General features: G+C 48.8%; 1 protein-coding gene across 1 annotated transcript in view; it reads left to right on the top strand.

The window, feature by feature from the left end:
• Nucleotides 1–13,725, top strand: part of Mfsd4a (major facilitator superfamily domain containing 4A) — a 29,418-nt gene extending 15,693 nt beyond the window's left edge. The window contains exons 7-10 of the mRNA XM_047520663.1: nt 4,911–5,058; nt 8,984–9,054; nt 10,273–10,393; nt 11,624–13,725. Coding sequence (XP_047376619.1) covers nt 4,911–5,058; nt 8,984–9,054; nt 10,273–10,393; nt 11,624–11,679 — 396 coding nt within the window. The 3' untranslated portion in view covers nt 11,680–13,725. The remainder of the gene's footprint in view (nt 1–4,910; nt 5,059–8,983; nt 9,055–10,272; nt 10,394–11,623) is intronic.
• The last annotated feature ends 794 nt before the right edge of the window (nt 13,726–14,519 follow it).

Raw genomic sequence — 14,519 nt, 5'->3', positions numbered from 1 at the left:
TTGTTGATGAACTTCTCTTTTATTCATTTATTTATATGCGGTGCTGAGAAGTGAACCCAGGGCCTCACACATGCTAGGCAAGCGCTCCACCACTGAGCCACAATGCCAGCCCAGCCTCCTTCCCTTCTTAGTGACCCAGAAGAACCTGTCTACTCCTGGCCCTCCTGCTGCCCCAGAACATTTGCTTGTGATTGGACTCTGCCAACATGGTGCCAATGCAAAAGCAGAAGGAGGAGAGAAAGAGAGCTGGTGGGGAGGACAGATGGGACTCTGAGCAGGAGAGCTTCTCTGTGCAACTTTGAAAAAGCTCCTGTCCCCTCTGTGGGCCTCTGATTTTACACCCTTAAAAGCATTAACAGATGGAGCCGTTGGAGGTGATTACTGTGGTGTGTGGAGCAGACGCTACTGATGGCCAAGGGCACAAGGGAGGGACATGCTGGCCTTGGTACTCCTATTCACTATGGTGCCAGCTAGTCAGTGGCGGCCCGAGATCCCCCAGCCTTTGTCATCATATCACCGTCATATCGCCTGGGAACTTGCATTTTGTAGCTCTCCTGGTGATTCTCCAATGGCCAGGCCTGGCATGGGGGATGACCTTCAAGGGACTGCTCTGCCCAGGAGGCGGGAGGGCTGGGCCTGAGTGGTGGGTTAAGACTCCTGCCCTGACGTGCATCCACATCACCAAGGATGACAGCGGAGTCAGACTGTTCACGGGGTCACATAGCCCAGCCTTCCACCAAGGCTTGAATTGCTCGACATGCCTTTCAAGGGTTCCCCAGTCTCTGTGAAACACCTCCAGTAACTGGGAGTGCACTACTTTTCCAGGAAACCCAATCCACAGTAAGAAGGTACTTCCTCCGTTGAATTTCCAGAGCAGAGTGGGTGTGGACATACGTTGGGCTGTGGAGACAAAGATCATGAGCCCCAAGAGGAGCCCTTGGCTTTGGCCTTGGGCTCATCAGTTCCACGTAGATGGGAGTTAAGTGGGTAGAAGCTAAACTTCCAAGGCTGAGATGGGAAGCAGAGGAGTGAAGGACGATTTCACTTTGCAAATACTTCTGCACTGAAGGGAGTTTCGCTTGGCAGGACTCAGGGCTGTGTGGAGGATAAAGGGAGGAAGCCAGCAAGAAGAGGAGTCTGTGAACTGCGCAAGGGCCTGGAGAAGGAAGGGGGTGAAGAACGGAGGGCGAAGGAAGTCCTGAGCTCAGTCAGGGAGAAAGGAGCTGAGGAAGTGCTGGGAGGGAGAGAGTCCAGAGGGCCCCGAGGAGGGGCAGAGGATGGAACCGGTGCTCGTGGTGGCCTGCCTCGGCTTCCTCCCCAGGGTGACACTGAGCCAGTTGTTAGGAGAGGGGAAGGAGGGTGGGAATAGGGTTTGAGAGAATGAAGGAGGTCTGTGTACATGTGTGTCTGTGTGTTAGGTTCTGCCGATAAAAACTCACGTGGAATGCTAGGATTTTATTTTATGTTATGTTATGTTATTTTATTTTTATTATTTTATTTTATTTTTGTTTTTTGGTACCAGGGATTGAACTCAGGGGCACTTGGTCACTGAGCCACATCCCCAGCCCTATTTTGTATTTTATTTAGAGACAGGGTCTCACTGAGTTGCTTAGCACCTCGACATTGCTGAGGCTGGCTTTGAGCTTGCAATCCTCCTGCCCCAGCCTCCCGAGCTAAGGCTGGGATTACAGGCATGTGCCACTGTGCCTGGCAGAATTTGGGTTTTTTAAAGGGAAAGTCAGATTCCTGGGCCAACTGCACACTGAGTAAATCAAAATGTCCTGGGGAGGCTTAGTAATCTATTAATTTAACAAACACCCTGGGGGATTCACATCAAGTTTGGGAAAACACTGACCTAGAGAGAGTGATTCCAAATACATCAGACTCAATAGTGGTCCCCCTAGAAAACACAGATCCCCAAGTCCCCACCAAGAGCTGCCAGTTCAGGAGGCATGTCAAGGACTCTGGGCCTCTGAGTGGTTTTGCAGGCTTTGCCAGGGCTATTGCTGGGCACCCTGTCTGGGAACTGCAGCTGCCCAGCCCTGAGCAAACCTACCCCCCCTCACAGCTGTGATGTCATACATAATATTCCTTGTGACGACTTCCAAGATGGCCTCTCGAGGTAAACAGTCACCTGTCTCAATATTCTCCTGGAGTCATCAACCACTTCTGACCCTGTGCATGTGCTTGTGTGAAGTCCTGTGGAAACTAGGGGTGCCCCAGGGGAACTAACATGGCAGAAGCATGGTGGGCAGGGGAAGGAACAGGAAGCAGAAGGAGACGGGCTGGGGAGCAGAGCAGGGCTGCTTCCTGTAGGTACACCAGGTTTGGATTTTATTCTAAGTGAGCAGGAAGCCACTAGAAGTTTCCAAGCAGGGAACGGACTTGATCTGCATTGCATTTTGAAAGTGCCCCTAGTTGTTCTATGGAAGATCGGACTGCAGGAGGCAGGAGTGGAAGCCAGGGACCAGTGAGAATCTATTATTACAGTCTAGGCAAGATAGGAAGGTGCTTGGATGAGGGTAGTCAGGATGAATCTGGAGAAAGAGAAAGATCCTAGAATGTTTTTGAGGTAGAGCCAACAGGACTTGCCATTGACCTGATGCAGGAGGCAAGGGAACAAAGAATCAAAGATCACCTTGATCAGAGGTAAAGCTTAAGTAACTGCATTGACAGGGATGGTACTGCTCAGCTTTCCATCACTGTGATGAAATGCCAGAGGTAATTATAAAGAGAAAAGGTTTCTCTTGGCTCATACTTTGGAGGTTCCTGTTCACAATCAGGTAGACCCATTACTTTGGGCCTTTGGTAGTTGTGTCAGATGGCAATGACCAGGAACTTGGCTAAGCATACTGCTCACCTCATGAACCAGGAAACAAAAGGAGAGAGGAAGAGGCCAAGATCCCACAGTCCCCTTCAAGGACATGCCCCAGTGACCTCAGGACCTCCCATAAGGCCTCACCTCCTAAAGGTTCCACCACCTCCCAACAGCACCACCCTGAGGACCAAGTCTTTAACACAGAGGCCTTTCAAGATCTAAACTGGAGTAGGGATGCTTTTATTTTTTTCCTTTTCTTATTTGAGAGCCAAAATTTTTATTTGTGCATATCTTGCATTTGGAGTACTCTTCCATGACATCTTGTCCTGAGATTTTTCACGTAGTCCTTCCCCACTTAACAATGGATCTCTTTACAGACTTTCCCTCCCTGTCCATTTATAGAGGCCCGCCCATTCCTCTAGCTTCTCACTGACCTCATCCTCAATTATTTGATGTGGTGCTCAGCACAAAGATTCTCCACCACCTTGACATTCACAGACTCCTCACAGTTGGATGCAAGCACACAGGTAGGCTTGTCCTCCTCTGAGGCTTTGGCAGCTTCACAGATTTCACTGTGCTAGGCCATCGCCTCTTGTAAAGCAGTGTCCAGCACTGATGCCTCCCTCAACCATGGCCGTGGGTTATGGATGAAGCCAAATCTGTGTGTGTGTGTGTGTGTGTGTGTGTGTGTGTGTATGCGTGCGCACGCACGCGTGCGCTCAGGGGTGGCACTTAGGGCTTTGCCCATGCCAAGCACATGATCCACCACTAAGCTACACCCCAGCCCCCGGAGCTACATGGGAGCCTCAGCCTCTATGTCACACATTGGCAGCTAGTAAAGGAAGTTAAAAGTTCAGTTTGGGTGACACTGGTCGTCCTCCAGTGACTGACCCTATCAAAGGACAGTTTTATCTGCAGGACTGGAGTTCTGGACGCAGCTCACAGCTGGGGGCGCAAGTGTGCAGTGCCCTGCCATGGAGATATTTGAAACCTTGGAGCTGAGTGAAGGGGAATGTGAATAGAGAAGAGCCAGAGTAGAATCCTAGGCCCTGTGACATTTAGAGACTCAGCAGGGGAGGAAAAAAAGAAAAAAGGGAGCCATGGCACCAAAGAATATGTTGTATGGGGAAGTGTGGCTATGTCCGTTGCTTTTGTATTTTCACTGCATGGAAGAAGTCTTTGGTGTTGCTTCTCCATGGTGAAGGAATGTGTCCTTTCCCTTGGGAAACCCTTCTGTGGTGAATCCCTCTCCTGGGCGGGAAGTCTGAGTCTGAGACACAACTCACAGAACACCTCACACTAAGAGGTCATGAGGCGGAGCTGGAGGGGCCAGGAGAGGAGCAACGGGCTCAGGGATTGGGGTTAGTTAGTGGCTTTGCTCTTCGTGCTGGAGTGAACAGCACCCTCCCCCCCATTGTGTCTACTGCGACCCTTGAAAGGTCTCTTCCTTTCTTCTTCCTGCCCAGGTCCTCATCTGTGAGCTGGAGAGAGTGGGGATCAGCCTAGATGTGATTTCTTGCCTGCTTTCTGGTTCTTTTTCTTAGTTCCTAGACACAGATGTCTTCACCCAGGATATTTTTGTTTATTTTGCCATGCTAGGGATGAAGACCAGGGCCTTGCACGTGCCAGGCAAGTGCTCTACCATTGAGCTACACTCCAGCCCACAGCCCAGGACATTTTTTCCTCAAAGCTGTGAGATTCTATAGAAGATCTTTATTTCTTGGGACTTTAAGAAAATTCCACTCATAGGGCTGGGAGTGTAGTTAATTGGTAAAGCACTTGCTTAGCATGCACAAGGCCCTGAATTTGATCCCCAGCACTGTTTATTAGGCATACATGGTGGGCCATTTGCATAGATGTGCGGGTGGGCCTGCTGTCCTGTGCCCTCTTCTCAGGGGGGCTTCCTTCCTGACCCCAGATGAGGAATGTTGCAGTTCCAGGATTGTCCACTGGGTGGCGCACTGATCACACGGCACTGCTTCATGGGGCCCGAGAGGCAACTCCGTCTGGAGACTCTTGACTTGATTTTTCCTTTCCCGAAGGATGCCCAGCTTTGCCCAATTTCTCATCACCTCCACTTCTGCTGCAACAGGTAGGCGTGGTGGTGACATTCCTCGTGCTGCTTATTTTCTCCTACAACGTCATCTTCCTGTTCGTGGGGACAGCGAGTCTGGGTCTGTTCCTCAGCAGCACCTTCCCGAGCATGCTCGCCTACACAGAGGACATCCTCGAGTACAGAGGTGAGTGTGGGGGCTCCGAGCAAAGAGGCACTCACTCTTGGGCCGGATGCCACTTCCTCTCCCGCACCCCATCTTCCTGTGGTCCTCTAGGCCAGCCACAGTACTCTGATTGGTGGAGACAGGTTCACACTAGAGGGTGTTCTGGCTCCACATTATACCAGAATCCACATGACTTCAGGCCACGGAGAAGCTGTGTGGCTTCTTTCCCACGTGGTAATGTCTGTGGACCTAATAACTGACAGTGTATGCACTGTGAGTGCTGGAAACTACAAATTCAAAGAAAAACGTTTCACGGGAAAACTTAGAACCAGGGAAGACATTTTATTATTGATTTTGTTATTGATTTAACAGTCCTGGGGACTGAATTCTGAGCTTTTGCATACTCTGCAAGCACAGTACCCTGAAGCTACATCCCCAGTCCATCCATTCTTTCTCTCTTTCTTCTTTTCTTTTCTTTTTTTTTTTGTACTGGGGATTGAACCCAGAGTTGCTTAAACACTGAACCACATCCCCAGTCCTTTTTACTTTTTATTTTAAGGCAGGGTCTTCCTAAGTTGCTTGGGGCCTTGTTAAGTTACTGAGGCTGGCCTTGAATTTGTGATCATCCTTCTCAGCCTTCCAGGTCTCTGGGATTACAGGCATGCACCTGGCATTTCATAATTTAATGAGCAGTAACAGCGCCTCCTTGCTTTGATGTGGAATGTTATTGAAAGCAAACTTCATACCTGGTTTGGGGTTGACACAGCATTGATGTCAGAAACCTCTGAGCCTCTCAACTAATCTCCTTCCCCTTCCCTTAATCCCCCAAGTACATGCAGCACAGATGTATTTTTTTAAATGAGTTAATTAAAAATAATTGTGTTTTGAACATCAAACATCACCATTAGAAGTAACTAGATGCCCTGGAGGTTGGAAAACCAGCATTAAGATTGGTGATTTCTTTAGAGAAGAGTGGGAGAAATTGATGTACAGGGAGAAATCAGCACTATACCACCTCAATGTCCTACAGTCATGAGAGACAAGTAGAGTCTGGATTCTTGAAATCCAAGGAGAAACTCAAATAATTTTAGCTTACAGTGTCATCATTGGTTGTTAAGAAAGAATAAAATATTTTCTATGATAAACTTGTACATATTTTGTTTTCCAAATGGAGCTTTTTTATCATGAAAGTAGTATATACTCACTGGGAAAACCTCAAACAATAGAAGCATGTTTTAAAGCGGTAAATGGAAGTTGCCAAAAATAACTTCTCAGCCCTTCTTCCTCCCAGTTCCCTTCTAAGTATATATCATGTACATGTGAGCATATTTAAATCCAAACAAGATTGTACCTACACTATTTCATATTTGTAATTTAGAAGGAAAACAGTTCATGTGAGAAGATGAATCAAAGAATCAAACACATAGACTTTCCGACTCCTCCGAGAGGGGTACCATTCATGACCTGAGAAATGTCCCCAAAGCAGCAGATGCCTGGTTAGATTCCAGTGAACTGTGACTGAGGAGGGCCTGGCCTCCATGTGACTGAGGACTGAGCTGCAGCAGCTGTCAGTCATCATGGGCCATCACTCAGCATCTCTGTGCTACTGGGGAAACAGTGCAGGGGACATGCCCAAGGAGACAGCCTCTTCCCCCAGCTCGACCACCCCAACACAGCACTGGTGTAGCCATAAAACAGCAGCATGTGGCAGCTCCACCAGCCCCCAGGGGCCAGGGCCTGAATGCTCAGTCTCCATTTCCTCTCTGGCCTCTGTTTCCTCATCTGTAAAGTGGGGATACAAATACCTACCTGTAGGATAGTTCTGTGCACTGGAGAAAACATAAAGCCCTCGGCTTAGCATCTTTGCTGGCTGACGGGTGCTGGAGAGCTGCTGTCCTCAGCGTTCAGCACAGTACCTGGTGCTCGGAAGGCCCTCCAAGTGTGTTGAATGAATGAGTGAAACAGACAGACGGGTGCCCTTGGAATTCAAGAGAATAAATGAAGCAATGAAAGAATGTTATCACAAGCCGCACTGTGTATCCCGCAGAGGTTCCCGACAGGTGGTGGTTTAGCAAATCGTACTGATGGGGCCTGAGAACGATCGCTCACACCGTCTCCTTTTCTCATTGTCTCTGCCTCATTTGGGGCCTCATCATCACTTACCTGCTTGGAATGTTGGACAGTGGCTGGCTTTCCCAGTTTCTGGTCGCCTCTCCCTGCTCAGAGAGGCCTTGGTGTGTCTCCTTGTCTTGGTCTTGCCTCTGTCTAAGCAGCTGGCTCAGTCTGACAGGGAACCGCCTGGAGCTTCTGCACCCAGACGTGTGGCTGCGCTTCCCCAGGGTGATGTCATGGGCTGCAGCTGCTGGGTGGTTCTAAGGTGCAGCTGGGTGTGAGGACCCCTTCAGCCACCTTCCCACTGCTGCAGAGGGAGTGCTTTAAGTGGGAAGGTGGCTGAAGGATAGTTTTGTGCATTGGAAGAAATGTAAAGCCCTCGGCTTAGCATCTCTGCTGGCCGACGGGTGCTGGGGAGCTGCTGTCCTCAGCGTTCAGCACAGTACCCAGTGCTCGGAAGGCCCTCCAAGTGTGTTGAACGAATGAGTGAAACAGACAGTCGGGTGCCCTTGGAATTCAGGGAGAGGAGTGAGCAGCGTGAATTTAGACGGGTCGTGGAGGAAGTGGGGTGTGAGCTGGCTCAGGATTTATAAAGGCAGGGAGAGAAAAGGAAGAAAGGTACTCCAGGGAGGGGTGGCGCTGGGGCAGTGAACAGTGCGAGAGCGCAGCAGAGACAAGGTGACACGGGGGAGACTGAGAGCAGGAGGGGAAGGGGATGATAATGCTGCCGACGCTGCCTTCCCTGGTCAGCCATCAGCGGATGTGCCAGGGGACCAGGTCAGGGCACAGCCATCCTCATGGCCTACAGCCTGGTGGGGAAGGCTGGTGGGCCAAGGGCCAGAGAGGTAGGAGCAGGGGGCAGGGGGCTGTCAGGGCCCAGAGGAGAAGCTGCGGAGCTTCTGGACGGGAAGAAGACTCCTGACGGAAATCTAAGCTAAGACCTCAAAGATCAACGGGAACGTGGTGGTGCATGCCTGTGGGCCCAGCCTTTGGGCAGCTGGAGCTGGAGGATCTCTCCTTCAGACCAGGCGTTCGAGATCAGCTTGGGCAACATAGTGAGACCCCCATCTCACAAAACAAACAAACAAACGAAATGTAAGAGTTTGCCAAAGAGGAGGAGGAGGAGGAATGTTCTAGAAGGCATGCAGGCATGTCAGGACTGGCAGTGAGAGAGTGTGAAAGGTCATGGGACCCAGGAGAGTTCACTGGGGCTGGAGGGTAATGGGAGCAGGCAGTGAGAGCTGGGCCCTGCAGACCATGTGATCAGCTGGGCTTTGCCCGGGAGGTGAGCAGCAGGCTTCCAACAGGAAGCCCGCCTGGCTCTGAGCAGGTGCTGAGGGCCAGTGCTCTGCAGGGCACTTCACGCACGGTACAGCAGAGTTACCCACACGGTGGCCTGTGAGGGGGCATCCCAATACCCATCTCACAAAAAAGGAAACCAAGCTCTACAGAATTCAGAGAACTTGTCTAAGGCATATGCCAGTCAGTGACCGAGCTGATCTGGGAACCCAGGTCTGATGCTGAAGCTTGGGCTTCTGTACCAGGCTTGGAGGTTATCAGGAAGCTTTTCTGGAAAGTAGGTGGTGGTCAGATTGGGACACGTCCCAGATACCTGGCTAAGCATGACGGGACTCACCCTGAGGACACCGTGAGCAATCGAGGGTAAGAACAGTAGGCTGCAGGCGGTCCCCAAGCAGTACAGGGTCAAGTCCAAGGGGTCCTCTCAGCCATTCCACCTCCTAGAGGTTTCCCAAAAGCAATCTGGGTAATCACAGCTGACTTCTGATTCCTCCTCAGCTCCTCACACCCAACCTAACCCTTCTCTCTCTGTCAGGCTGTGCGACCACGGTGCTGGTGACAGGGGCAGGGATTGGAGAGATGGTCCTGCAGATGCTGGTTGGTTTGGTATGTGGGGGCCTCTGGGGGGTGGTTGGGGAATGTCCCTCCAGACAGTGTGAGAAGATGCAGCCAGAACCTTCTGACCCAAGCTGTCTGCCACCAGAGTCCCTCAGAGCCTGTGGGTCCCACCCTGCCAGGGTTAACCTGTTTTTCCCAGCCAGCCTCAAAAGCTGGGCCTGCAAATGTGGGATCTGGGGACGTGAACAGACGTGTGGACAGGTCCAAAGCAAACATAGGCCATGTCTGGGAGCAGAGCCAGGGGCGACCCGTGGGAATGCCATTTGGCTCTCAGATCCTGAGACAGTGTGAGCCGCAGAGTTCTTCCATCCCTGCTCCCTCGCCCACCGCTCCCAGCCTGTGACCTCGTGGCGCATGGCCTAGCCTCCTGCCCTGACCAAGCACTGGCTCTCCTGGCTCTCCCCAAACATGCCTACGTTCCATTAGGTCCATCATCAAGAAAAAACAAAATAAAAAGCTCACATCTGCTTTTTCTTGAATACTACAACATAGATATTCCCCTTTTTACAACAGAGGATACTGAAACTTAGATAAATTTAGCATCTGGCTCTAGGTCAGTCACACTCTGGTAACTGACAGCAGTGACATGAAACCTAGGTCTTTTGGTCTCCAGAGTCCCCCCCTCATCACCACTCCATTCTCCTCCCCTTTCTGTTTGCCTTCCTGGAGGGGAAGAGCCACATCTCATGATGCCCTTGGCCCTATAATGATGCCATGTCTGGGTTTTATTTCAGTGTAATCCAGTGCAGGAAAGAAGTAGAAGGTCAGAAGAAATCAGTGCTAAAGTTGGGAGATGTGTTTGTTTCATTTCCATATGCTACTTTGACATGTTTTCAATTTTCATAATGAAATGTTAAAAAAAAATACATACCCTCTGCAAATTTCCAGGTAGGCCTACAAGTGTAGAACACCTTGTATGGTTGGTGTTTCAATGATATGGAGGTTTTCAGAAAGTTCCAGAATCCAGAGCTGAAAGACTACAAGGCATGGTCAGGTCTGACCCCAGCCTTAGGGCAGGATTTCTGCCTCCCCAGATAGGAATCTTTGAAAAGATCAATACTTCTGTCCTCCACATGTCCTGGTCCATTGGTGTGATGGCCTCGGCTTGAAAGAGAAGCCTGCCAAGGGTCCGAGACGGCGCTTCCGCCCGTGCACTTTCTGCATGGTGTTTCAATGCCTGAATCTCTGTGTTTTCCCCTTTGGCAGATATTCCAGGCCCAGGGCAGCTATAGTTTCCTGGTGTGCGGCGTGATCTTTGGCTGCTTGGCTTTTACCTTCTATGTCTTGCTCCTGTTTTTCCACAGGATGCACCCTGGACTCTCATCAGGTGAGGAAAAGATCCGCTTCTACACAAGAGGAGGAAAACAGTGCGGGGGAGGGCGGGGGAGAGGCTGTGATCTTAGCACGCCACGGTGCAGTTCTGTTCCAAGTAAAATGCAAGGAAATGTTTATTTTTCTACAGCTTCCTTTCCCCCCTTCCTGCTTTCCCTGCAATTGTCCGCGCTGAACTCTTAAGGCCAGTGGGAGCGGGACTGGCTGACTCATGGTTTCTCCATTAGCCAAGGGACGTGGATTGTGAACTTGGCTTCCTGCATCCCACCATGCTGTGGAACCATGGCCAAATACCTCTTTCCAGCTTGTTGAGGGCACTGAGAGGCACAACCCGCCTCCCTGGCTGGAACTTGGCCCAGCTGCCTCATTGGCCAACTCTTTGCAGTTCAGGATTTTGATTCTGGTCCAGATCTCTTGTCCAAAAAGAAGTTCTTTAAGCCAAATGGCAAAAACAGCTCCTTTGGGGCAGAGACACCTCCTAAGAATAGTCTCCCTCCTGGAGACCCCAGGCAGGGGGAGTCCCAAAGCTATTTTCATAACCCTGAGCCCTCGACCCGCCCTCCTGCCCAGAGCTCTCAAAGTGCCCAGCAACTACCGCTGCGCACATGGCCGGTTCTTTAGAGAAAGTGCCCAGGCTGCTCTGGTCCACTCCTTAAAAAGCAGAAAAATCACAAAAAGACTGAAGGAATAGGCATCCACGGTCTTCTCTGTCACTGGGTGAACATATTTACCCCTTAAACACTCAGTACAAAGACCGAGAAGTACAGGGGGACCTCCCCAGCTAGATCAGCTCTAGCCAAAGACTTGCTTCTGAGATGGCAAATGCCAATCGTTGGTTAGCTCAGCACTCAGCACAGAAGCTAAGACAAACGTTCAGTTTATATTTCCTGAATATCAGGCTAGGGATGTAGCTCGGTGGTGGAGTGCTTGCCTAGCACATGTGAGGCCTTGGGTTCAATCCCCAGCACTACAAAAAATATATATATGAATATCAGATGAGCAACACTTTTTGTGTTCCTTTTCTATGGGAGGCAAAAATAAATATGCATTTTGGGGGCCCCAGACATTAGTAGCAAACTGACTTCTCATTGGGCTCCCAAATAAGCCACGGAACAGCAGAGACAAAAACTTGGGTCAGTGCTCAGAATTCATAATTGCTGCAAGGAGGCTGAGCAGCTGAGACATGCTACCTGTTTTATTTATTTACATATTTTTTCTTTTGTAGCTTCTACCCAGGACAGACCACTTGGGATGGAGAACTCTGAGTGCTACCAGAGGTGAAAGTGGGGGCAGGAGGCAGGTGAGGCTCCAGCCTCCTGAGCACCAGCCCCTGGACTGTGGAAGGCAGCCGAGGGTCACAGTGGAGGAACCTCTTCTCGCAGGCTTTGCTCTAATCTTCTCCACTCAGACTCAGTTGGGTAGAAGAAATTAAATTGAGTCCCCATACTGGGGTCCTCCCCTGGCAAATCATTAGATTTACCTGGTGATTCCAGTTACCTTCTTCCCCAGTTCAGACTTTGGTAAGAGCTGTCCAGGATACTGGGACAGGAAGGCAGAAGACAGCTGTGCATGTCACTTCATTTGTCGCTTAGTACATAGACCTAACCCTGGGTTTGAGGTCACTCTTAGATGAGGTTCGAAAAACTAGGTTGACGTTGTGAAGTGTGATGATCTTTGTTCTATGTGGCTGTGTTTCGAATGGATCAAAACAAACTCTGTTATTCCCTGGTCTGTTCAAAGGACTGATGTGCTTTTTACTCACTAATGGTCCCAAGTTCCTCCCATTCCTGCAACAGAGATCAATGGTTCATGTGTACCCTAAGACATCAGAAGAAGTTGAATCATGTTCTCTTTGGGACACTAATTCAGTGGTATGCTGGGCTAGCTCACACCAGCTTAGAAAAGCTGATGAGGTAATAAATAATCAAAACTCACCACTTTCTAATTTTATGCTACAGAGGCTCTTGAGATCACTCTGTTGGTGTTATAGGGGGGGAGGGGTTACCATGTGAAGTGCTGCTGGGCATCTTTTCCCAGCTCCACCATGTTGGTAGCTGGAGATCAGCCATGGTGGGAGTATTTACACCATTGGCAACTGGCAAAAGTTACAAATTATAGCTTTCCCCGCCCTGGGGAGCCAGTTGTTAAGTAGTTACTAGTATACCACTGCTAGCAAGCAATGCTAATTGGTCTAGAAATCCCCTGGGAGAAAGAGGTAGCCTGTTTTTCTTTTCTCTTTTTCTTTACTGACATTGACTAGCATGTAAAAAGGTGTAGAAACAGCACTAAGAATTTCCAAAAATATTTCACTTAAATTCTACATTTTTTTGTAGAGGAAAAAACCTTTTATACATTGCCAAGGTATTTTCTCTAACAAAAAAAGCTGGGACTGCTGAAAAATTCTAGCCTCATAGTATACAGAAAGCAGTGTCTGATCAAGGAGTTAGGGGTCCTATGCAGGGGAGAGGCAGTAATGCAAAGGGAGAATATGAGCTCTTTAGCTTAGCCAGGACTAAGAGTACTGAGGCTTCTAGAAGTAGTAAAATAGCTGTTGTAGTAACTGGTTTGCCTGTACTTTCTTGATGTATATACAGATGTACATGTATAAATATAAAAATTAAACGGATCATGGTTCACAGTTACCTATCCCAAGGGCTGTAGTTCACATGCCTGACACTGAAAGGTTTTTCCTGGATCTGTAGGTGTTGACAAGTTAGTCAGCTCCGACCACTACCAATAGCACAGCCATGAGAATCTGGCTGGAGAGCGACCTGGATGGAGCACTTGCCTCCCTTTCCAGCTGTGTGGCCCTGAGTGGATCACAGAGGCTGTTCCCACCTTACTTTTTTACCAGTAAAGTGGAATTTCTAAAAGTACCCTACCTCACAGGAATTCTGAAAGAATTAAGGGAATTTGTATAAAGTACTTGCTATGCCTGACATAAATTACTTAATAAACGTTAGAAATTTTTATTTTCAAAACCTCCTCTCAAGCAACTTAGAAATTGTTCATGTTTGGTACCTATTTAGTGTTAAGTCAGAAAGATCCAACTTCTTTGGAAAGCTGACAGTCTCGGGGTTTAGTTTTAACTACGTCTGTAAATACTTTTAAGGTTAGCCAAATTCAAATGTGCAATCTTAACTGTAGTGACTGACCTGGCAAAGAGAAAGCAGTTGTATTTTCTTGTGGTTTTTCAAAAGAAAACATCCTTTTTATACAGATTTAGAAGGCAGAATTAGTAACTGTATCTAAGTTGATCATGATTAATTTGTTAATATAGAAAACAAGATTAAAACAAATCTAAGAGTACCTTTCCTAAAATAAAATATTTTAAACTTAATAAGTGTGCTATCCATTGTGAAGAACAATTGACACTTTTATGTAAGCTCGGAAACAAATGACTGGAGACAAGTCTTGCTCATACTATAGGTTCCCATGGCTGATATTATTTATATTATATATATTTTTTTGGGGGGGGGGTTTCCAGGGGTGGAACCCAGGGTCTCACACATGCTAGGCAAGAGCTCTGTCACTGACCTACACCCCCAGCCCTCATGGCTGATCTTTTAGAAGGAAAAACTCAGGACTGAGGGTCCTTATTCCGTCTGACATGTCATCAAATAAGTAGAAGGCAATTGGCTTTCACACCACAAAGTCAGTTACAGAGCAAGCAGAGCTTTCGTCCTGATCTCCAAGTTTTGACATTTCATAGTACCATGAAGTCACCCTGTTCCCAGATTCCCTCTGCTATGTGGATATGGGAATCTAACCCATCAGCACATTTGAGTCACTGAAGGAAGACACAGTGACACAGAAGTAGAGGCCTGATACAGAGAATGCATTTATTTATTCAAAAGAGACTGATCCAGATGCAGTCAGCCCTGAGAGGTCTCTGCCTCACAGGGACTACACTGCAGTTGAAGACACAGGCACAGACATCGCTGTTTCAAACAACACACTGCAGGGTGAGGGGAACGGAGTACCACAAAGAAAAAGCAAGCAGGGAAGCGGGGGTGGGGGGTGGGAAGAGGGAATGCCAACAGGGGCTCTGGAAGACCTAAGAAGAAAAGCCATCTAAGTTCCTGGGAAAGATCCTTTTAGACAGGGGACACAAAGTCCAG

This window comes from Sciurus carolinensis, chromosome 12 (assembly GCF_902686445.1).
Source record: "Sciurus carolinensis chromosome 12, mSciCar1.2, whole genome shotgun sequence".
NCBI lineage: Eukaryota > Metazoa > Chordata > Mammalia > Rodentia > Sciuridae > Sciurus > Sciurus carolinensis.
This window is presented reverse-complemented; position numbering and strand designations above follow the sequence as displayed.